General features: G+C 50.3%; 1 protein-coding gene across 5 annotated transcripts in view; it reads left to right on the plus strand.

Moving 5' to 3' along the window:
- Nucleotides 1-25,325, plus strand: part of LOC118360272 (metabotropic glutamate receptor 7-like) — a 194,611-nt gene that overhangs the window by 111,445 nt on the left and 57,841 nt on the right. For 3 of the 5 annotated variants that reach the window (XM_052481899.1, XM_052481900.1, XM_052481903.1), the window contains exons 5-7: nucleotides 5,224-5,361; nucleotides 7,625-7,687; nucleotides 7,797-7,997. In XM_052481899.1, the coding sequence (XP_052337859.1) occupies nucleotides 5,224-5,361; nucleotides 7,625-7,687; nucleotides 7,797-7,997 (402 nt within the window). The remainder of the gene's footprint in view (nucleotides 1-5,223; nucleotides 5,362-7,624; nucleotides 7,688-7,796; nucleotides 7,998-25,325) is intronic. The other 2 variants (XM_052481901.1, XM_052481902.1) reach the window with 2 other exon arrangements.

Raw genomic sequence — 25,325 nt, forward strand, 5'->3', positions numbered from 1 at the left:
ACACACACACACACACACACACACACACACACACACACACACACACACACACACACACACTGTTTTACCAGTCAGCAGTGACTTATTTAGCAGTTCCACTCAGTGTCACTGTGATGATAGTCACTCATCATTACAATCTGGGGCCTAGGTGGAAAGTGAAGTGTGGATTTTTGTAAAGCTTTTTTTAATTAGAGTGATCTAAACAGGACAATAGATGGCAAGATGAGTATAACAAACCAGCATGCATCATGACGTCCCTTTCAGAAGAAATTCAGCTGAGTCATGATTAGTCATCATCTTTTTTCACAGTGCTTCTGATGATAAATCTGACTGTGTGAGAGAGCAGAAACCTGTGTAGGATTTGGACCTTGAGTATGTCACAGCTGGAGATGACACATCAACCCAAACCTTGTCTTTGTACTTGTTATCCATTATTATTAATACTGCTTATCTATAGACTTCATTGTTTATTAATTCCTTTTCACACAGTATAAGTTTTAAAACAAGAGTTCAATAAAAAATCATCAAAATATACAGTACATAGGAGATAGGTGAGGTGAGAACTGATTGGACTTATAGAAACCTCAGTAGGCTTTCTCATGAATTACAATGCCCAAAGAAAAAAACATATTACAGTGTATTGTCATTCCAGGAAGTACCGTAACATATAGACTTCACATACAAAACCCATTATTATTGTCCCACAGAATGAAATTGGGGAGGGGACTGTGGATCGGTCTAAATCCGTCCGTCCGTTCGTTCTTACGTTAGTCACATGCGATATCTCAGACAGCACTGGTACAATTTTGATGAAACTTGCGTGAATGATGCGTTTTGCCATAGAGATCGGTCATTTACAAAATCACACTGATTGGCCCAAGAAAGGAGTTATAGTAATTAAGTGACATTTGTGAGTCTCACCAGAGCGGAAGAGGCGAAGCAATCAGGATAACTGGGCCCAAAATCTGTCTTCTCCAGCAAATGGTGTTTTTTCATTTTTTCTCTCTCATCAAGCGAGGAGGTATTGTATGGAAGTCAATGGTAGAGTGTCGAATTTGGTAAACAAAAAATGTAATGGTTTATTTACTATGTGTGGCTTATTTGATTAAGTAGATGTTTCGCAGCGCTTACTGTGGGTTGTTACTGTGGGTTGTGTACTGATAAGTAGGACCAGGGTTGGGTAGGTTCATTTCTAAATGTTATCCATTACAGTTACCTGTCCAAAATTGTAATCAGTCACGTAACTTTTGGATTACCCAAACTCAGTAACGTAATCTGATTATATTCCGTTACTTTTAGATTACTTTCCATTTAAGAGGCATTAGAAGAAGACAAAACTCTATGTTACCAATTGAACAACATCTATTGCAGGATAAATCCATGTTAAAGTTTACATAGCTGGTCATATATGGATGTTACATTTTACTTGTTGGGTTGGTTGTGTAGACTTCTTCTAACCCATCGCTTTCTACTACATATAATACGATTAAATTATATCTTTACATTAAAATCCAAAGTCTATCAGAATTCCAGTCATTCCAATAAATGTTATACCCCTTGATCTTCAAGAATAGAACTTGAAATATGGAACTATAGACTAGCCAAATTGTTTTACCTGAGCATGACCCCAAAACTAAGGACTTATTGGCCAGTCCTACTCTGTTGTTTATGATTTTGTTGTCATGGAGGACTGATTGGGCTCATTGATTCGAGATGAAAAATAAATGCTGCGCTCATGGAATGGTATGCTTGGAGCACTACTGAAAAGTGCTATTTACATGTGAAAAATGAATGCCATATGCTGCATTTGCTATAGGACTTGTGTCTACCTTTTTATTGGGGACACTTTGATATCTTGATAATATGCAGCTGTTTAAAGGGAAAATCCACAGATGAAACAATAACAAAACGGTTGCCCCGCCTCTATTTAGGTAAAAAGCTGAGGGATGGGCTTGGAAAAATGTAACCACTCTCAGATTAATAGACAATGCTACAGTATGGATGCAAGGACTGATCGTTCACCATCCTTCACTCTGTGGTCCAACTCATCCCAAACCATCTCATTTGGGTTGATGTCGGGTGATTGTGGAGGCCAAGTCATCTGATGCACCACTCCCCTCTCCTTTTTGGTCAAATAGATCTTATATAGTGTAACGGTCGTCGTAGGTGTGGACCAAAGCGCAGCGTGGGAAGTGTTCATGATTATTTATTTCAAAAACTGAACACTGAGACAAAATAACAAAACGTAACAACACAAAACAGTTCTGTCTGGTGTAGACACAAAAACAGAAAACAACTACCCACAAGACACAGGTGGGAAAAGGTTACCTAAGTATGGTTCTCAATCAGAGACAACAATAGACAGCTGCCTCTGATTGAGAACCACACCCGGACAAACAAACAGAAATAGAAAACATAGAACACAAAAACATAGCATGCCCACCCCAACTTACGCCCTGACCAAACCAAAATAGAGACATAAAAAAGATTGAAGGTCAGGGCGTGACAGTACCCCCCCAAAGGTGCGGACTCCGGCCGCAAAACCTAACCCTGTAGGGGAGGGTCTGGGTGGGCATCTATCTGCGGTGGCGGCTCTGGTGCGGGACGTGGAACCCCTCGCCGCGGGCCCTGGACAGGAGAGCGACTCTGGCAGCTCCGGACAGGAGGGCAACACTGGCAACTCCGGACAGGAGGGTGGTGACTCTGGCAGCTCCAGACAGGAGGGCGACTCTGGCAGCTTCGGACAGGAGGGCGACTCTGGCAGCTCCGGACAGGAGGGCGACCCTGGCAGCTCCGGACAGGAGGGCGACCCTGGCAGCTCCGGACAGGAGGGCGACCCTGGCAGCTCCGGACAGGAGGGCGACTCTGGAGGGAGGAGACGCAGAGACAGCCTGGTGTGTGGGGCTGCCACAGGGCCCATCAGGCTGGGGAGACCTACAGGAGGCCTGGTGCGTGGAGGAGGCACCGGATGAACCGGGCTGTGGGGGAGCACTGGATCGCAGCCTTGGCACCACTCCTCCAGGCTGAATTCCCACTTTAGCCCGGCCCCTCCAGAATGCAGGCACAGCTCGAACCGGGTTGTGGGAGACCACTGGAGATCTGGTGCTTACCACACCTCTCCCTTAGGCTCAATGCCCACTTTCGGCCGGCACGGTCGGAGCGCAGACATAGGGCGAACTGAACCCTCCCAGCGCTCCGGAGACACAGTACGCAGAGCCGGCGCAGGATACCCTGGGCTGAAAAGGCGCACCGGAGACCAAACGTGCTGAGCTGGCACAATCCGCCCTGGCTAGATGCCCACTCTCGCATGGCACTTGCAGGGGGCTGGCATGTAGCGCTCCGGGCTATGAGTGTGCACTGGAGACACCGGGCGCTTCACCGCATAACACGGTGCCTGACCAGTACCACGCTGCTTCCGGTAAGCACAGGGAGTTGGCTCAGGTCTCTCGCCTGACTCCGTCAATCTCCCCGTGTGCCCTCCCAAAAAATATTTTTGGGGCTGCCTCTATAGCCTCCTGCGCTGCCTTGCCTCATATCGTCGCCTTTCCACTTTAGCTGCCTACAGTTCTTCTTGCGGGCGGCGATATTCCCCAGCCTGTCTTCAGGGTCCCTGTCCATCCAATATCTCCTCCCATGTCCAGGAGTCCTTAACCCTCTGCTTCCTGTTACCACGCTGCTTGGTCCGTTTGTGGTCGGTTGTTCTGTAACGGTCGTCGTAGGTGTGGACCAAAGCGCAGCGTGGGAAGTGTTCAAGATTATTTATTTAAAAAACTGAACACTGAGACAAAATAACAAAATAACTAAATAACTAAAAAAAAATAAAAAAAAATAACAACACGAAACAGTTCTGTCTGGTGCAGACACAAAAACAGAAAACAACTACAGGTGGGAAAAGGCTACCTAAGTATGGTTCTCAATCAGAGACAACGATAGACAGCTGCCTCTGATTGAGAACCACACCCGGCCAAACACACAGAAAAAGAAAACATAGAACACAAAAACATAGAATGCCCACCCCAACTCACGCCCTGACCAAACCAAAATAGAGACATAAAAAGGATCTCTAAGGTCAGGGCGTGACACACAGCCTGGAGGTGTGTTGGGTCATTGTCCTGTTGAAATACAAATGATAGTCCCACTAACCACAGATGGGATGGCATATTGCTGTGGTATGCCTTGAATTCTAAATAAATCACACACAGTGTCACCAGCAATGCACCCCCACACCTTTACACCTCCTCCTCCATGCTTCACGGTGGGAACCACACTAGCGGAGATCTTCCGTTCACCTACTTTGCGCCTCACAAAGACACAAAATCTCAAATGTGGACTCATCAGACTAAAGGACAGATTTCCACCAGTCTAATGTCCATTGCTCGTGTTTCTTGGCCCAAGCAAGTCTCTTCTTCTCATTAGTGTCCTTTAGTAGTGGTATCTTTGCAGCAATTCAATCATGAAGGCCTGATTCACAAAGTTTCCTCCGAACAGTTCATGTTGAGATGGACACATGACATCCCAGAAAAATTGGAGTTGTGCCTGTTTTTCATACACGTATCTGCCCTCTCATTGGCTAGAATGGTCCCACCTGATCTTGCCTCCTCCTGACCACCTTCTGGTCTGGATACCAGTCTCTTTAGCTAACATTCCACTCCTTGCCACTCCTTGTAATTCCCAAAGAGTCTTTGGCACATGACATGGAGTATAGAGAGGGGATTAGCTAGAGAGAATGGTACCCAGACGAACTACTGCCTTCCATATTTTAAGCCATTTATTTTCATTGTTAGACCGGCCACTTGAGTATCTGGTAAATATAATGGATAATCTGTGGTCACACACGATAATTGAAATGTGCTAGTCACACGCGATATATCAATTGGCCCAAGGGGGGTGCTGAATCATTAGTGGAGGACGACATGTTTACTATTGTCTTGTTTATTATGTACCCTCCTTTTTAATTCATGTCATATTAATGTCATTTCCAAGATGAAAGCCCTGATTAAAGATCCATGTGGTACACAGGAACTGCAGTGGTCAAAACTTGATAAAGAGTGGTTTATTTGTACTTCGTAGCTATGAGACTAATACAACTCCTAAATGCCAGTACAGCACAGCGCTGCAGCTGCAGCAACACTGCCCAAGTCTCGCATCATTTCCCCTAGGTTGGGTTCTGTTGGTAATTGGTGGAGATCTTAAGAATTCTCTTTTCTCTTTTCGATTCCCCAGGGTTTGATGAATACTTCACCTCGCTCACCCTGGAGAATAATCGGCGGAACGTGTGGTTCGCCGAGTTCTGGGAGGAGAACTTTGACTGCAGGCTCCTTAGTTCCTCCAAAAGAGAGGATACCAGCAGGAAATGCACAGGTAGGTGGCCAACAGAGATTTGTTTGGTTATGTGGTTAAGTTTTTTCATGTTTGTTTGTTTGTGGGAGGGGTCATTACTATTGGCAATGGTGCACTATGAAAAGCATACCGATGTGGGATCTACATTTGATTACCCTGTTGCAGGTGAACCTTCCTGCAATGTGGGAAATTTGAAGTTTAAAAAGGCTTCTGAAGTTTGCAATTTCCACTTAGAAATGTCAGACTCGATTTTGTCTTAAGAAAAATATATCAACCCCTTCAAAAATGTCCATTAATTATAATCCACGTAATAATTCACACTTCCTGTTGGTGCAGGATTATGTTTTTATAGGTATCTTAAGATAATGGTAGAACACATCTTTACAAATGAGGACTCTGAGGTGTAGTCCGCTGGATAATGTAAATAGCTGGTCCTACTGGGATAGTAAAGTTGTGCCCAGCTGGGTAATGGCATCATGCCAGCAGTGCTAAACTTGTGATATGTATGCTAAGTAGGTAGTAGAGCAAACATGCATGCCATTTCGAGAGGTGCTGAGCAGAGGAACTACACAGAAATGTTGAAAGTAAGTAAAGCTCTGCTACAGTAGCTCACTTGATGCTCCCAAAGAGCTTTATTACTGACAATGTTTTGATCTCGCTGCAAGCATTATTTGCAATGAGGTGTGTTGGGACTTGGGAGTATTGATAGTGTGGAAGTGTTGCATACTGTGGTGGATACTTTCTATCCTCTAGGTATGCCAGCAAAGGGCGAAGATGTACAATGTCACTGAGTCAATGCTAGTGACAGGGATTGATATATTTTATATGGCTTATGGCTGAGATGTACTGCTGACCATACAGTAGCTAGCTATAGCAATTAGAGCGACAGGGAATTGTTGGTACAGTATCTTATATATACCGTCTTTCATCATTTCTTTATGTGCCACATGCTTCAGATCCTTGCACTTACTAAACCACATAAAAAATGTATGTAGAATATCAACAAAGCGTATAAGCATTTACAAAGACACAAAAAGGTCGGTGTAGAGCTGCTTCCATTTCTCCATCTAACCAAGCCGATCCATATCCATATTTATGAATGTCAGGTACTAAGGGGAAGGTTATTTTTTTTGCATTCAAAGCTTATGCATTCAGTACTCTACTCACTGCTCTGGAAAACAGGAAAGGTTATGTGTGGGCTGAAATGTATGTTGAAAGGAGAGAAACTGGAGAAAATGTCAACACTTATTACTTTTGACCTCCTTCAGCTTGTGCCAGTCTCCCACGTTGTAGTCATATTCGTCATGGCCACACAGACTGCCTTTTTTCCTTCTTCTCAAGTTTGCAATGTGAACTGGGAGTCTTTATTTGGTACTTAAATGTGAAAATAACACAGTAATCTCCTTGCACTCTAGCAGCTTTCCCCACAGTGGTGTATAGCGCCCCATTCATCTGTTATTTTGCACTGTGTATTGTCGAGCTGCTTTCCTGTTAATGCATCCTTGTTCATTACTGCCTGCGTCTTTCAAATGAATATATTCAGTGTCCATATGTCATGCTTAATGATAGAACCTGTTCACATTAGCACGTTGAAAATTTGCAAAATACCGCAGTCAAAGGATCCCCACCTAAACTAAGTGTGTGTGAGAGAGCGAAGAGATCCCCTACCAACCTGAAGCCATTCATTTAGACATTCAGTATCACCAGTGAAATAAAAATGCCTACAAAATAATCCAAAGGGAAGAGGGAAGAGACCTGAAGGGAAGAGACCGTAATAGAACATGGTGCTGCCAGAGGTGCTAGGAGATGCCTCCAGACCAGGGCTGTCAAACTCATTCCATGGAGGGCCTCGTGTCTGCTGATTTTTGGTTTTAACACCTAGACAACCAGATCAGGGCAGATCCTTACTAATTAGTGACCTTAATTCATCAATCAAGTACAAGGGTGGAGCGAAAACCCGCAGACATTCTGCCCTCCGTGGAATGACTTTGACACGTGCTCGAGATGCTCGTCAAGGCCTTGAACACTCTTAAAATGGGACAAATGTGATACAAATATATAGGGCCAATAGCGGCCTGACTTCACTATGAAATATATGCATATGTACATATGGTATTCATTTATACCTGGTTGTCTCCTCCTTGGCTAGCACTTCTTGTTTTACACTTCTACAACAGGACTCTGCAGGACTATGACCCATGCTGTGCTACAGTATATGATCAGGGTGACTAATTCACAGTGTGTGACTGTCCTTTTCTTGTCCTTTTTCTTTGGTCCTCTGTAGCTCAATTGGTAGAGCATGGCACTTGCAACGCCAGGATAGTGGGTTCGATTCCCGGGACCACCCGTACGTAAAATGTCTGCACGCATGACTGTAAGTCGCTTTGGATAAAAGCGTCTCCTAAATGGCATGTATTACATATGCCCTCTCCTCTCTCCACTGTCTTGTCCCTCAGGCCAGGAGCGGATTGGAATAGACTCAAAGTACGAGCAGGAGGGGAAGGTGCAGTTTGTGATAGATGCGGTGTATGCAATGGCTCACGCCCTCCACAACATGCAGAGAGACCTGTGTCCTGAGCACTCTGGCATCTGCCCTGTGATGGAGGCAGCCGAGGGGAAAACTCTGCTCAAGTACATACGCAACGCCAGCTTCAATGGTCAGTACATTGGTTATCCCCTGACCATGTTGATTTGTGCATCCTCATTAAACATATAGGCACAGTGAAATGCCGCAAGTTTCATATAAGTACATATTTTTCTTTGAAGAAAAAAACTTGTGTTCCAGTGTAATTTGTTTTGTGCAATTACAATTAAACAAGGACAGGTGCGAGGTAAGATAGAAGCATGGACAGTATGTTTGGACAGTATGTTTTTTTCTCAGTCCACCAATAGAATTTGCCATTTCATTTCTGAACATGCAGTTACTACAGGCACTGGATTCTCCTATGTGTGATGTGTTGAGCAACAATTAATTAAACATGATAAATTAAAGTGCCAGCGGACCACATACTGTAAATTCTCCAAATTGTGGAATGTCCAACTCTCTCTGTTCGTTCTACTAGATCAAATACTATGGAACAATAATTTCTCGATGGGAATGAATGAAGTTTATTGAATTTAGTTTAATTGAATAGAGGAATGATTGGAGGGTGTACAGTAGGGGTGGTGTGTTGTATAAGTATGAGAAACCTTGCCTGGGAGATGGTAATTTGGTATTTCTCAAGTATGTGTTGTTTCTAGGCGAAATGGGTGAAATAAAATTAAATTCTACGTGGCATAACCATTTCTAGAAGAGACTTATGCAAGGTCTGAAGGCCAATATGTTCTTTTGGTCTCAGAAAGAATTTAGAAAAGTCTTTGTAGCTGCCAACTTCTCTCCAGTTGATATTTAACACAATTCATGCGGGGGCACAATTCATGCAAATGTACAAAAATGAATAAGTGTTTCTCACAGCATTCAGAAAAGGCTAACAAGCTGTTGCTGTATTTTGTTGCACTCTTTCTGAACCGATACAGTACCTGCTATGCACTTGCAATAACACTGTCACAGAGGAATGCTCGGCTCACTAAATTAGCCATTGCCCGGTCTACCCCGGCTGATTCAGTATTCAGATTCACTAACCCTTGTACTTGTAAGCCAACATTAGTACTCCCATAGATTTGACAGACATATCTCTTTGTTCTTTACTGCATCCTGTCTGGACTGTGTTTGTGGGTGCGTGTGCGTGTGCATATGCATTTGTATGCGTCCATGTGTGCCGTATTTGTTGCTCTCCCCACGGTGCTTGAGACACAGAGCTGAAGAGAGTGAAAGAAGGGGAAGGGGAATAGTGAAACAAGAGAAGTGCAGTAGTAGAGCCCCCAATCCACCCACACTGCTCGACACAGCACAGCGGCAGTAGAGACCCCAGTCCACCCACACTGCTCGACACAGCACAGCAGTAGAGCCCCCAGTCCACCCACACTGCTCGACACAGCACAGCGGCAGTAGAGACCCCAGTCCACCCACACTGCTCGACACAGCACAGCGGCAGTAGAGACCCCAGTCCACCCACACTGCTCGACACAGCACAGCAGTAGAGCCCCCAGTCCACCCACACTGCTCGACACAGTACAGCAGTAGAGACCCCAGTCCACCCACACTGCTCGAAACAGTACAGCAGTAGAGACCCCAGTCCACCCACACTGCTCGAAACAGTACAGCAGTAGAGACCCCAGTCCACCCACACTGCTCGACACAGTACAGCAGTAGAGCCCCCAATCCACCCACACTGCTCGACACAGCACAGCGGCAGTAGAGACCCCAGTCCACCCACACTGCTCGACACAGCACAGCAGTAGAGCCCCCAGTCCACCCACACTGCTCGACACAGTACAGCAGTAGTGGAGCCCCCAGTCCACCCACACTGCTCGACACAGCACAGCAGTAATGGAGCCCCAGCCCACCCACACTGCTCGACACAGTACAGCAGTAGTGGAGCCCCCAGCCCACCCACACTGCTCGACACAGCACAGCAGTAGAGCCCCCAGTCCACCCACACTGCTCGACACAGTACAGCAGTAGTAGAGCCCCCAGTCCACCCACACTGCTCGACACAGTACAGCAGTAGTAGAGCCCCAGTCCACCCACACTACTCGACACAGCACAGCAGTAGAGCCCCCAGTCCACCCACACTGCTCGACACAGTACAGCAGTAGTAGAGCCCCCAGTCCACCCACACTGCTCGACACAGTACAGCAGTAGTAGAGCCCCCAGTCCACCCACACTGCTCGACACAGTACAGCAGTAGTAGAGCCCCAGTCCACCCACACTGCTCGACACAGCACAGCAGTAGAGCCCCAGTCCACCCACACTGCTCGACACAGTACAGCAGTAGTAGAGCCCCCAGTCCACCCACACTGCTTGACACAGTACAGCAGTAGTGGAGCCCCCAGTCCACCCACACTGCTCGACACAGCACAACAGTAGAGCCCCCAGTCCAACCACACTGCTCGACACAGCACAGCAGTAGAGCCCCCAGCCCACCCACACTGCTCGACACAGCACAGCAGTAGTGGAGCCCCCAGCCCACCCACACTGCTCGACACAGCACAGCAGTAGAGCCCCAGTCCACCCACACTGCTCGACACAGCACAGCAGTAGAGCCCCCAGTCCACCCACACTGCTCGACACAGTACAGCAGTAGTGGAGCCCCCAGCCCACCCACACTGCTCGACACAGCACAGCAGTAGAGCCCCCAGTCCACCCACACTGCTCGACACAGTACAGCAGTAGTAGAGCCCCCAGTCCACCCACACTGCTCGACACAGTACAGCAGTGGTAGAGCCCCCAGTCCACCCACACTGCTCGACACAGCACAGCAGTAGAGCCCCCAGTCCACCCACACTGCTCGACACAGTATAGCAGTAGTAGAGCCCCCAGTCCACCCACACTGCTCGACACAGTACAGCAGTAGTAGAGCCCCCAGTCCACCCACACTGCTCGACACAGTACCGCAGTAGTAGAGCCCCCAGTCCACCCACACTGCTCGACACAGCACAGCAGTAGAGCCCCCAGTCCACCCACACTGCTCGACACAGTACAGCAGTAGTAGAGCCCCCAGTCCACCCACACTGCTCGACACAGTACAGCAGTAGTAGAGCCCCCAGTCCACCCACACTGCTCGACACAGCACAGCAGTAGAGCCCCCAGTCCACCCACACTGCTCGACACAGTACAGCAGTAGTAGAGCCCCCAGTCCACCCACACTGCTCGACACAGTACAGCAGTAGTGGAGCCCCCAGTCCACCCACACTGCTCGACACAGCACAACAGTAGAGCCCCCAGTCCAACCACACTGCTCGACACAGCACAGCAGTAGAGCCCCCAGCCCACCCACACTGCTCGACACAGCACAGCAGTAATGGAGCCCCCAGCCCACCCACACTGCTCGACACAGTACAGCAGTAGTGGAGCCCCCAGCCCACCCACACTGCTCGACACAGCACAGCAGTAGAGCCCCCAGTCCGCCCACACTGCTCGACAAAGCACTGCAGTAGTAGAGCCCCCAGTCCACCCACACTGCTCGACACAGTACAGCAGTAGAGCCCCCAGTCCACCCACACTGCTCGACACAGCACAGCAGTAGAGCCCCCAGTCCACCCACACTGCTCGACACAGTACAGCAGTAGTAGAGCCCCCAGTCCACCCACACTGCTCGACACAGCACAGCAGTAGAGCCCCCAGTCCAACCACACTGCTCGACACAGTACAGCAGTAGTAGAGCCCCCAGTCCACCCACACTGCTCGACACAGTACAGCAGTAGTAGAGCCCCCAGTCCACCCACACTGCTCGACACAGTACAGCAGTAGTAGAGCCACCAGTCCACCCACACTGCTCGACACAGCACAGCAGTAGAGCCCCCAGTCCACCCACACTGCTCGACACAGTACAGCAGTAGTGGAGCCCCCAGCCCACCCACACTGCTCGACACAGCACAGCAGTAGAGCCCCCAGTCCACCCACACTGCTCGACACAGTACAGCAGTAGTGGAGCCCCCAGCCCACCCACACTGCTCGACACAGCACAGCAGTAGAGCCCCCAGTCCACCCACACTGCTCAACACAGTACAGCAGTAGTGGAGCCCCCAGTCCACCCACACTGCTCGACACAGCACAGCAGTAGAGCCCCCAGTCCACCCACACTGCTCGACACAGTACAGCAGTAGTAGAGCCCCCAGTCCACCCACACTGCTCGACACAGTACAGCAGTAATAGAGCCCCCAGTCCACCCACACTGCTCGACACAGTACAGCAGTAATGGAGCCCCCAGCCCACCCACACTGCTCGACACAGTACAGCAGTAGTAGAGCCCCCAGTCCACCCACACTGCTCGACACAGCACAACAGTAGAGCCTCCAGTCCACCCACACTGCTCGACACAGCACAGCAGTAGAGCCCCCAGCCCACCCACACTGCTCGACACAGCACAGCAGTAATGGAGCCCCCAGCCCACCCACACTGCTCGACACAGTACAGCAGTAGTGGAGCCCCCAGCCCACCCACACTGCTCGACACAGCACAGCAGTAGAGCCCCCAGTCCACCCACACTGCTCGACACAGCACAGCAGTAGAGCCCCAGTCCACCCACACTGCTCAACACAGTACAGCAGTAGTAGAGCCCCCAGTCCACCCACACTGCTCGACACAGCACAGCAGTAGAGACCCCAGTCCACCCACACTACTCGACACAGTACAGCAGTAGAGACCCCAGTCCACCCACACTGCTCGAAACAGTACAGCAGTAGAGACCCCAGTCCACCCACACTGCTCGACACAGTACAGCAGTAGAGCCCCCAATCCACCCACACTGCTCGACACAGCACAGCGGCAGTAGAGACCCCAGTCCACCCACACTGCTCGACACAGCACAGCAGTAGAGCCCCCAGTCCACCCACACTGCTCGACACAGTACAGCAGTAGTGGAGCCCCCAGTCCACCCACACTGCTCGACACAGTACAGCAGTAGTAGAGCCCCCAGTCCACCCACACTGCTCGACACAGTACAGCAGTAGTAGAGCCCCCAGTCCACCCACACTGCTCGACACAGCACAGCAGTAGAGCCCCCAGTCCACCCACACTGCTCGACACAGTACAGCAGTAGTGGAGCCCCCAGCCCACCCACACTGCTCGACACAGCACAGCAGTAATGGAGCCCCCAGCCCACGCACACTGCTCGACACAGCACAGCAGTAATGGAGCCCCCAGCCCACCCACACTGCTCGACACAGTACAGCAGTAGTGGAGCCCCAAGCCCACCCACACTGCTCGACACAGCACAGCAGTAGAGCCCCCAGTCCACCCACACTGCTCGACACAGCACAGCAGTAATGGAGCCCCCAGCCCACCCACACTGCTTGACACAGTACAGCAGTAGTGGAGCCCCCAGCCCACCCACACTGCTCGACACAGCACAGCAGTAGAGCCCCCAGTCCACCCACACTGCTCGACACAGCACAGCAGTAATGGAGCCCCCAGCCCACCCACACTGGTCGACACAGTACAGCAGTAGTGGAGCCCCCAGCCCACCCACACTGCTTGACACAGTACAGCAGTAGTGGAGCCCCCAGCCCACCCACACTGCTCGACACAGCACAGCAGTAGAGCCCCGAGCCCACCCACGCTGCTCGACACAGCACAGCAGTAATGGAGCCCCCAGCCCACCCACACTGCTCGACACAGTACAGCAGTAGTGGAGCCCCCAGCCCACCCACACTGCTCGACACAGCACAGCAGTAGAGCCCCCAGTCCACCCACACTGCTCGACACAGTACAGCAGTAGTAGAGCCCCCAGTCCACCCACACTGCTCGACACAGTACAGCAGTAGTAGAGCCCCCAGTCCACCCACACTACTCGACACAGCACAGCAGTAGAGCCCCCAGTCCACCCACACTGCTCGACACAGTACAGCAGTAGTAGAGCCCCCAGTCCACCCACACTGCTCGACACAGTACAGCAGTAGTAGAGCCCCCAGTCCACCCACACTGCTCGACACAGTACAGCAGTAGTAGAGCCCCCAGTCCACCCACACTGCTCGACACAGCACAGCAGTAGAGCCCCCAGTCCACCCACACTGCTCGACACAGTACAGCAGTAGTAGAGCCCCCAGTCCACCCACACTGCTTGACACAGTACAGCAGTAGTGGAGCCCCCAGTCCACCCACACTGCTCGACACAGCACAACAGTAGAGCCCCCAGTCCAACCACACTGCTCGACACAGCACAGCAGTAGAGCCCCAGCCCACCCACACTGCTCGACACAGCACAGCAGTAATGGAGCCCCCAGCCCACCCACACTGCTCGACACAGTACAGCAGTAGTGGAGCCCCCAGCCCACCCACACTGCTCGACACAGCACAGCAGTAGAGCCCCCAGTCCACCCACACTGCTCGACACAGCACAGCAGTAGTGGAGCCCCCAGCCCACCCACACTGCTCGACACAGCACAGCAGTAGAGCCCCCAGTCCACCCACACTGCTCGACACAGCACAGCAGTAGAGCCCCCAGCCCACCCACACTGCTCGACACAGTACAGCAGTAGTGGAGCCCCCAGCCCACCCACACTGCTCGACACAGCACAGCAGTAGAGCCCCCAGTCCACCCACACTGCTCGACACAGTACAGCAGTAGTAGAGCCCCCAGTCCACCCACACTGCTCGACACAGTACAGCAGTGGTAGAGCCCCAGTCCACCCACACTGCTCGACACAGCACAGCAGTAGAGCCCCCAGTCCACCCACACTGCGACACAGTACAGCAGTAGTAGAGCCCCCAGTCCACCCACACTGCTCGACACAGTACAGCAGTAGTAGAGCCCCCAGTCCACCCACACTGCTCGACACAGTACCGCAGTAGTAGAGCCCCCAGTCCACCCACACTGCTCGACACAGCACAGCAGTAGAGCCCCCAGTCCACCCACACTGCTCGACACAGTACAGCAGTAGTAGAGCCCCCAGTCCACCCACACTGCTCGACACAGTACAGCAGTAGTAGAGCCCCCAGTCCACCCACACTGCTCGACACAGCACAGCAGTAGAGCCCCAGTCCACCCACACTGCTCGACACAGTACAGCAGTAGTAGAGCCCCCAGTCCACCCACACTGCTCGACACAGTACAGCAGTGGAGCCCCAGTCCACCCACACTGCTCGACACAGCACAACAGTAGAGCCCCCAGTCCCCACACTGCTCGACACAGCACAGCAGTAGAGCCCCAGCCCACCCACACTGCTCGACACAGCACAGCAGTAATGGAGCCCCAGCCCACCCACACTGCTCGACACAGTACAGCAGTAGTGGAGCCCCCAGCCCACCCACACTGCTCGACACAGCACAGCAGTAGAGCCCCCAGTCCGCCCACACTGCTCGACAAAGCACTGCAGTAGTAGAGCCCCCAGTCCACCCACACTGCTCGACACAGTACAGCAGTAGAGCCCCCAGTCCACCCACACTGCTCGACACAGCACAGCAGTAGAGCCCCCAGTCCACCCACACTGCTCGACACAGTACAGCAGTAGTAGAGCCCCCAGTCCACCCACACTGCTCGACACAGCACAGCAGTAGAGCCCCAGTCCAACCACACTGCTCGACACAGTACAGCAGTAGTAGAGCCCCCAGTCCACCCACACTGCTCGACACAGTACAGCAGTAGTAGAGCCCCAGTCCACCCACACTGCTCGACACAGTACAGCAGTAGTAGAGCCACCAGTCCACCCACACTGCTCGACACAGCACAGCAGTAGAGCCCCCAGTCCACCCACACTGCTCGACACAGCAGTAGTGGAGAGCCCACCCACACTGCTCGACACAGCACAGCAGTAGAGCCCCCAGTCCACCCACACTGCTCGACACAGTACAGCAGTAGTGGAGCCCCCAGCCCACCCACACTGCTCGACACAGCACAGCAGTAGAGCCCCAGTCCACCCACACTGCTCACACAGTACAGCAGTGGTGGAGCCCCAGTCCACCCACACTGCTCGACACAGCACAGCAGTAGAGCCCCAGTCCACCCACACTGCTCGACACAGTACAGCAGTAGTAGAGCCCCCAGTCCACCCACACTGCTCGACACAGTACAGCAGTAGTAGAGCCCCCAGTCCACCCACACTGCTCGACACAGTACAGCAGTAATGGAGCCCCCAGCCCACCCACACTGCTCGACACAGTACAGCAGTAGTAGAGCCCCCAGTCCACCCACACTGCTCGACACAGCACAACAGTAGAGCCTCCAGTCCACCCACACTGCGACACAGCACACAGTAGAGCCCCAGCCCACCCACACTGCTCGACACAGCACAGCAGTAATGGAGCCCCAGCCCACCCACACTGCTCGACACAGTACAGCAGTAGTGGAGCCCCAGCCCACCCACACTGCTCGACACAGCACAGCAGTAGAGCCCCCAGTCCACCCACACTGCTCGACACAGTACAGCAGTAGTGGAGCCCCAGCCCACCCACACTGCTCGACACAGCACAGCAGTAGAGCCCCCAGTCCACCCACACTGCTCAACACAGTACAGCAGTAGTAGAGCCCCCAGTCCACCCACACTGCTCGACACAGTACAGCAGTAGTAGAGCCCCCAGTCCACCCACACTGCTCGACACAGTACAGCAGTAGTGGAGCCCCCAGCCCAACCACACTGCTCGACACAGCACAGCAGTAGAGCCCCCAGTCCACCCACACTGCTCGACACAGTACAGCAGTAGAGCCCCAGTCCACCCACACTGCTCGACACAGCACAGCAGTAGAGCCCCCCAGTCCACCCACACTGCTCGACACAGTACAGCAGTAGTAGAGCCCCCAGTCCACCCACACTGCTCGACACAGCACAGCAGTAGAGCCCCCAGTCCACCCACACTGCTCGACACAGTACAGCAGTAGTAGAGCCCCCAGTCCACCCACACTGCTCGACACAGTACAGCAGTAGTAGAGCCCCCAGTCCACCCACACTGCTCGACACAGTACAGCAGTAGTAGAGCCACCAGTCCACCCACACTGCTCGACACAGCACAGCAGTAGAGCCCCCAGTCCACCCACACTGCTCGACACAGTACAGCAGTAGTAGAGCCCCCAGTCCACCCACACTGCTCGACACAGTACCAGTAGTAGAGCCACCAGTCCACCCACACTGCTGACACAGCACAGCAGTAGAGCCCCCAGTCCACCCACACTGCTCGACACAGTACAGCAGTAGTGGAGCCCCAACCCACCCACACTGCTCGACACAGCACAGCAGTAGAGCCCCCAGTCCACCCACACTGCTCGACACAGTACAGCAGTAGTGGAGCCCCCAGCCCACCCACACTGTCGACACAGCACAGCAGTAGAGCCCCCAGTCCACCCACACTGCTCGACACAGTACAGCAGTGGTGGAGCCCCCAGTCCACCCACACTGCTCGACACAGCACAGCAGTAGAGCCCCCAGTCCACCCACACTGCTCGACACAGTACAGCAGTAGTAGAGCCCCCAGTCCACCCACACTGCTCGACACAGTACAGCAGTAGTAGAGCCCCCCAGTCCACCCACACTGCTCGACACAGTACAGCAGTAATGGAGCCCCAGCCCACCCACACTGCTCGACACAGTACAGCAGTAGAGCCCCAGTCCACCCACACTGCTCGACACAGCACAACAGTAGAGCCTCCAGTCCACCCACACTGCTCGACACAGCACAGCAGTAGAGCCCCCAGCCCACCCACACTGCTCGACACAGCACAGCAGTAATGGAGCCCCCAGCCCACCCACACTGCTCGACACAGTACAGCAGTAGTGGAGCCCCAGCCCACCCACACTGCTCGACACAGCACAGCAGTAGAGCCCCCAGTCCACCCACACTGCTCGACACAGTACAGCAGTAGTGGAGCCCCCAACCCACCCACACTGCTCGACACAGCACAGCAGTAGAGCCCCCAGTCCACCCACACTGCTCAACACAGTACAGCAGTAGTAGAGCCCCAGTCCACCCACACTGCTCGACACAGTACAGCAGTAGTAGAGCCCCCAGTCCACCCACACTGCTCGACACAGTACAGCAGTAGTGGAGCCCCCAGTCCAACCACACTGCTCGACACAGCACAGTCCACCCACACTGCTCGACACAGTACAGCAGTAGAGCCCCCAGTCCACCCACACTGCTCGACACAGCACAGCAGTAGAGCCCCCAGTCCACCCACACTGCCACACAGTACAGCAGTAGTAGAGCCCCAGTCCACCCACAGCAGTAGAGCCCCAGTCCAACCACAGACACAGTACAGCAGTAGTAGAGCCCCCAGTCCACCCCACCCACACTGCTAGAGCCCCCAGTCCACCCACACTGTCGACACAGTACAGCAGTAGTAGAGCCACCAGTCCACCCACACTGCTCGACACAGCACAGCAGTAGAGCCCCCAGTCCACCCACACCCACACAGTACAGCAGTAGTGGAGCCCCCAACCCACCCACACTGCTCGACACAGCACAGCAGTAGAGCCCCAGTCCACCCACACTGCTCGACACAGTACAGCAGTAGTGGAGCCCCCAGCCCACCCACACTGCTCGACACAGCACAGCAGTAGAGCCCCCAGTCCACCCACACTGCTCAACACAGTACAGCAGTGGTGGAGCCCCAGTCCACCCACACTGCTCGACACAGCACAGCAGTAGAGCCCCCAGTCCACCCACACTGCTCGACACAGTACAGCAGTAGTAGAGCCCCCAGTCCACCCACACTGCTCGACACAGTACAGCAGTAGTAGAGCCCCCAGTCCACCCACACTGCTCGACACAGTACAGCAGTAATGGAGCCCCCAGCCCACCCACACTGCTCGACACAGTACAGCAGTAGTAGAGCCCCCAGTCCACCCACACTGCTCGACACAGCACAACAGTAGAGCCTCCAGTCCACCCACACTGCTCGACACAGCACAGCAGTAGAGCCCCCAGCCCACCCACACTGCTCGACACAGCACAGCAGTAATGGAGCCCCCAGCCCACCCACACTGCTCGACACAGTACAGCAGTAGTGGAGCCCCCAGCCCACCCACACTGCTCGACACAGCACAGCAGTAGAGCCCCCAGTCCACCCACACTGCTCGACACAGTACAGCAGTAGTGGAGCCCCCAGCCCACCCACACTGCTCGACACAGCACAGCAGTAGAGCCCCCAGTCCACCCACACTGCTCAACACAGTACAGCAGTAGTAGAGCCCCCAGTCCACCCACACTGCTCGACACAGTACAGCAGTAGTAGAGCCCCCAGTCCACCCACACAGTGGACAGCAGTCGACACAGCACAGCAGTAGAGCCCCAGTCCACCCACACTGCTCAACACAGTACAGCAGTAGTAGAGCCCCCAGTCCACCCACACTGCTCGACACAGCACAGCAGTAGAGCCCCCAGTCCACCCACACTGCTCGACACAGTACAGCAGTAGTAGAGCCCCAGTCCACCCACACTGCTCGACACAGTACAGCAGTAGTAGAGCCCCCAGTCCACCCACACTGCTCGACACAGTACAGCAGTAATGGAGCCCCAGCCCACCCACACTGCTCGACACAGTACAGCAGTAGTAGAGCCCCAGTCCACCCACACTGCTCGACACAGCACAACAGTAGAGCCTCCAGTCCACCCACACTGCTCGACACAGCACAGCAGTAGAGCCCCCAGCCCACCCACACTGCTCGACACAGCACAGCAGTAATGGAGCCCCCAGCCCACCCACACTGCTCGACACAGTACAGCAGTAGTGGAGCCCCCAGCCCACCCACACTGCTCGACACAGCACAGCAGTAGAGCCCCCAGTCCACCCACACTGCTCGACACAGTACAGCAGTAGTGGAGCCCCCAGCCCACCCACACTGCTCGACACAGCACAGCAGTAGAGCCCCCAGTCCACCCACACTGCTCAACACAGTACAGCAGTAGTAGAGCCCCCAGTCCACCCACACTGCTCGACACAGTACAGCAGTAGTAGAGCCCCCAGTCCACCCACACTGCTCGACACAGTACAGCAGTAGTGGAGCCCCCAGCCCACCCACACTGCTCGACACAGCACAGCAGTAGAGCCCCCAGTCCACCCACACTGCTCAACACAGTACAGCAGTAGTAGAGCCCCCAGTCCACCCACACTGCTCGACACAGCACAGCAGCAGTGCACTTTTGTCATGTCTTAGTTCAGAGCGAACGTATGAATCTTTCATCTCATACAGCGCTCACACAAAGCTGTCCACACAGATAATTTTGTTCCCTTGGAAATAAGGTGAAATATAAAATAGAATGGTGTTTGTAATGGCTTTCTATCTGCATGGAGAGCCACGCTGCTTAATTGTTTGCTTACTGGCAGACTGTGAGTGTTTGTGTGTTAATCTGTGTGTGTGTGATTCTTTGTATTTCCATGGGCGTAGAACAAGACAGTCTTGTAGTCCTGTCATACCCACTGCTTACACTGTACTATGTCAACACCTTGTCAACAGCAAGATACAGTATGTCAACAACTCTGTTCTCTGTCTGTTGGAAGCAGAAGTGGCAGATTGTTGACTACTACAGCTGTGTGTGTGTGTGTGTGTGTGTGTGTTTTTGCTTCAGTTTCATAGTAAAGAGGATTCTGCCTTTCTGCAGCCATATGTTTAGTACAAGTATTGGAAATGTAACACTTTACATGAGCTTGTTGTCTGAAGGGCCACATAGTTGTGTCATAATACTTACGTAATACTGATGTCCTTAACATTCATGACAGCTAATGTTATATTATGACAACTGACAATAAATTGCCTTGACACAAACCATTGTTTATCTGCCAAATGTCCAGGCATAAACCTGGTCAGCTGGCTTCCCCAATATACTGTATGTGAGGGAGGAAAGGATGGAAAGTGTTCAAGTCATGTATTGTTATGTACAATGTATCATCACTAATGGTCCTGCTCGTCTCATGTTTATTACACACACTTCAGATAGGGCTGAATGGGGCCCTAGACAACCTATTCATATTCTGCACACACAGAGTGAAAGTTGTTTCAGTGACTTCACCTGGGTTATTCAGGGAATTAACTCCCCTCGTCTGAACCCAATTGAGCTCTTCTAATACACCTTGCAGACCATTAACACTGCCATTTCAAAAGCTGGTAGTGAATTAAGGTAGTGAATTGTGTATGACTAATGCACAGGAATCTTATCGAGAAAACTTAAGCAACTTATTGACTTTGATGGTCATACAAACTTTGAGTGTCGGATTGGGTCCTCCCATGAGAGTTCTGCATCCTTTAGGTCTCTTCCTGTATGTATGGTGCATCTAAATGAGCTTGTTTTACTTCCTGTCATCTCTCTGCTTGCTGTATGAGGGGAGATTTTTGTCTTGCTCTTTAGTAGAATGTTCAATGACAAATGTCCTTGGGAGGAAAAAAAACTGGCATCTAGGCAGCTGACAGTCCCTACTGACACAAAAAGTGTCTAAACTAAAAGAAGAGATGTGCAGTGTTGGTGTACAGACTGTATCTCACAAAGACTATGTCCTACACAAACTCAAAGGTAACATGTCCCCCAAAATCATTTTGGACAGGTGTTATCGGTCCTTTTCTATTAACACATTTTAAAGAGCTATTACTACAGACTATTCCATTCCACATCCGATCTGAGCCCCCCTGACCTATATAAAAAATGATATCTCCTATGCCTTTGGATTATTGTATTTACTGCCAAGGTGGTAAACTGAAGGAGTAATACAGTCTCTCTAACAATGGCTGGATGAGGGCCATCGACCTTACTGGGTGTTGTATAGCGCTCTATGTCACATCAAAAGAGACACTTGATTCTCTGGGACCTCCTCATTATGGTGAGGTGTTAACACACAGAAACATATAGATATAAACACACAACCACGCACACATGCACATGAATCAAGCCCCTTATTTCATTTCTCAAATACTGTATTTGTGATGTCATGATGCCACACACAGTATTATCAAACCTCCCCATGTTTGATTGTAAGGAGGGTGTCGTTTTTTTTAATGCTTAATGTGGTCATTGCCAAACATCGGAAGACCCCACTGCTGAAGGATACAAAAGAAAGCCTGGTTGAAATTCTCAAAAACACACCTAAATAAGCCTAAATCCTGGGGAAATGTTCTTTGGCCCAATTAAACGAAATTAGAGCTTTAATCTTTGCCAATACTGATCAGCACTGTGTTTACTGATGACCAAATGAAGCATTCAATGAAAAGAACACCCTCAGTCAAACATGGGGAGGTTTGATAATGCTGTGGGGTTGCTTTGCAGCCTCTGGTACTGGGGGCCCCTGAAAATGTTTGAGGCATCATGAAATCAGCATATAATCAAAAATACTGTATTGGAGTACAGTGTTTAACCCGCGTCTAAAAACTGGGTATCCATTGAAAGTTGTGGGTCTTCCAGCAGGACAACAATCCCAAAAACACACAAAAAACACCCAGGAAAGGTTCAAGAAAAGATGCAGAGTCCAGACCTGAATCACATCCAAAACCTACGCGAGATCTGAAAACAGCGTTGGTGGAGAGCACCCCTCAAATATTGAAGAATTAGAGCAGTGTTCTGCTGAAAAGTGGGCCAAATTGCCAGGAGAAAGGTGCAGAAAGCTCATTGATGGCTATAATAACTGTTTGTCTACAGTTATCTTGGCCAAAGGCTGTGAAACCATGTATTAGCTCCGGCATGTAAAAAAAAATCCATGCCATTTGTGTTTGTGTAAATTACTAAAGTTGACAAAAATACAATTGGTTCTGCAACGTTGAAAATCCAATATGAAGGTGTGGAGACTATATATATATATATATATATATATATTTTTTTTTTTTTTTAAAACACATTCTACTTATTTGACAAGATATACAGTATTTGGCAACAACTGTACAAACTTTGAATGTCGGATTGGATCCTCCCATTAGATTTCTGCATTCTTTAGGTCTCATCCTGTTCGTATAGTGCATCTAAATAAGCTTGTTTTACTCCCCGTCATTTCTCTGCTTGCTGTATGAGGGGAGATTTTTCCTTGCTCTTTAGCAGAATGTTCAATGACAAATGTCCTTGGGGGAAAAACTGGCATGTATGCTACTGACAGTCCCTACTGACACACACTAAAAGGAAAGGTGTGCACCGTTGGGGTACAGACTTTATCTCATAAATACAACGTCCTACACAAAACACAAAGGCAGCATGTCCCCCAAAACCATTTTGGACAGGTGTTATTGGTCTTTTGCCTTTAACATATTTTATAGAGACATCACTGCAGTCAATTCCATTTCCACATCTGCTCCGAGTCCCCCCGTCCTAAATAAAAAATGGTTTCTCCTATGCCTTTGAATTATTGTAGTCACAGCCAAGGTTAACTCACTGTTAAACTGAAGGAGTAATACAGTCTCTCTAACAATGGCTGGATGAGGGCCATCGACCTTACTGGGTGTTGTATAGCGCTCTATGTCACATCAAAAGAGACACTTGATTCTCTGGGACCTTCTCATTATGGTGAGGTGTTAACACACAGAAACATACAGATGTACAGTGCGTTAGGAAAGTCCTCAGACCCCTTGACTTTTTCCACATTTTGTTACGTTACAACCTTATTCTAAAATGGATGGAATTGTTTTTTTCTGTCATCAATTTATATACCCCATAATGACAAAGCAAAAACAGGTTTCCCGAATTTACAAAAGTATTCAGACCATTTACATAAGTATTCAGACCCTTTACTCAGTGCTTTGTTGAAGCAACTTTGGCAGCGATTACAGTCTCAAATCTTCTTGCGTATGAAGCTACAAGCTTGGCACACCTGTATTTGGGGATTTTCTCCCATTCTTCTCTGCAGATCCTATCAAGATCTGTCAGATTGGATGGGGAGCATTGCTGCACAGCTATCTTCAAGTCTCTCCAGAGATGTTCGATCGGGTTCAATTTCGGGCTTTGGCTGGGCCACTCAAGGACATTCAGAGACTTGTCCCGAAACCACTCCTGCGTTGTCTTGGCTGTGTGCGTAGGGTCATTGTCCTGTTGGAAGGTGAACCTTTGCTCCAGTCTGAGGTCCTGAGCACTCTGGAGCAGGTTTTCATCAAGGATCTCTCTGTACTTTGCTCCATTCATCTTCCCCTCGATCCTGACTAGTCTCCCAGTCCCTGCCGCTGAAAAACATGCCCACAGCATGATGCTACCACCACCATCCATCACCATAGAGATGGTGCCATGTTTCCTCCAGACATGATGCTTGGCATTCAGGGTAGAGAGTTCAATCTTGATTTCATTAGACCAGAAAATCTTGTTTCTCTTGGTCTGAGAGTCCTTTAGGTGACTCTTGTCAAACTCCAAACGGGCTGTCATGTGCCTTTTACTGAGGAATGGCTTCCGTATGGCCACTGTTTATGTATAGTGTGTTTGAGCGCTACGTAGTCACGGGTCTTTGTAAGTTTTGTTTTTTTTTTTTCAGTTTCACTTATTCATTAAAATATGTGGAACTCGAAGTACGCTGTGCCTTGGTCCGACCAACATTATTACGAACATCATGACAAAGCTTCATCTATTTAAGGTATTTATGTATTTACTTTATATATATAAATAAAACATTCATCTTTATATATATATATGGGGGAGGATGAATAAAGATTAATGTTTTATTTAGTAAATTACAAACAAGCAAAAAGTGAATACTGGCACTGGAGGCTTACAGGTGGTGATAAAACTGAACTATATATATATATATATATATATATATATATATATTTAAAAAATACATATATATATATACATTTGCAAAAATGTCTAAAACCCTGTTTTCGTTTCGTTATTATGGGGTATTGTGTTTAGATGTTTTATTTATTTAACCAATTTTAGAATAAAGTTGTAATGTAACAACATGTGGAAGAAGTCTAGGGGTCTGAATACTTTCCAATGCACTGTGTACACACACACACACACACACACACACACACACACACACACACACACACACACACACACACACACACACACACACACACACACACACACACACACACACACACACACACACACACACACACACACACACACACACAAAAGTCAGGCCACATACCTGTATTTCATTTCTCCAATACTGTGTTTCTGATTTTATGATGTCTTGCACACACTCAAGATTGCCAGTACCAGAGGCAGCAAAGCCATTATCAAACCTCCCCCATGTTTGATTGTAAGGAGGGAGTTGGTTTCTTTGAATGCTTCATTTGGTTGTAGCTAACATAGGAAGACCCCACTGCTGAATGAGACACAAGAAAGCCTGATTTGAAATTCTAAAAAAACCCACCTAAACAATCCTAAATCCTGGGCAAAGGTGTGGAGACCCAAAGTTTTTTTTCAAATGAAATTTGACATGAAATCAAGCATTATGTAGGAAAAGTGCAAGTGTGCCAACTGTACATAATTTGAATGTCGGATTGGGTCCTCCCATTAGATTTCTGCATCCTTTAGGTCTCGTCT

The sequence above is a fragment of the Oncorhynchus keta genome, chromosome 27, assembly GCF_023373465.1.
Source record: "Oncorhynchus keta strain PuntledgeMale-10-30-2019 chromosome 27, Oket_V2, whole genome shotgun sequence".
Classification (NCBI taxonomy): domain Eukaryota; kingdom Metazoa; phylum Chordata; class Actinopteri; order Salmoniformes; family Salmonidae; genus Oncorhynchus; species Oncorhynchus keta.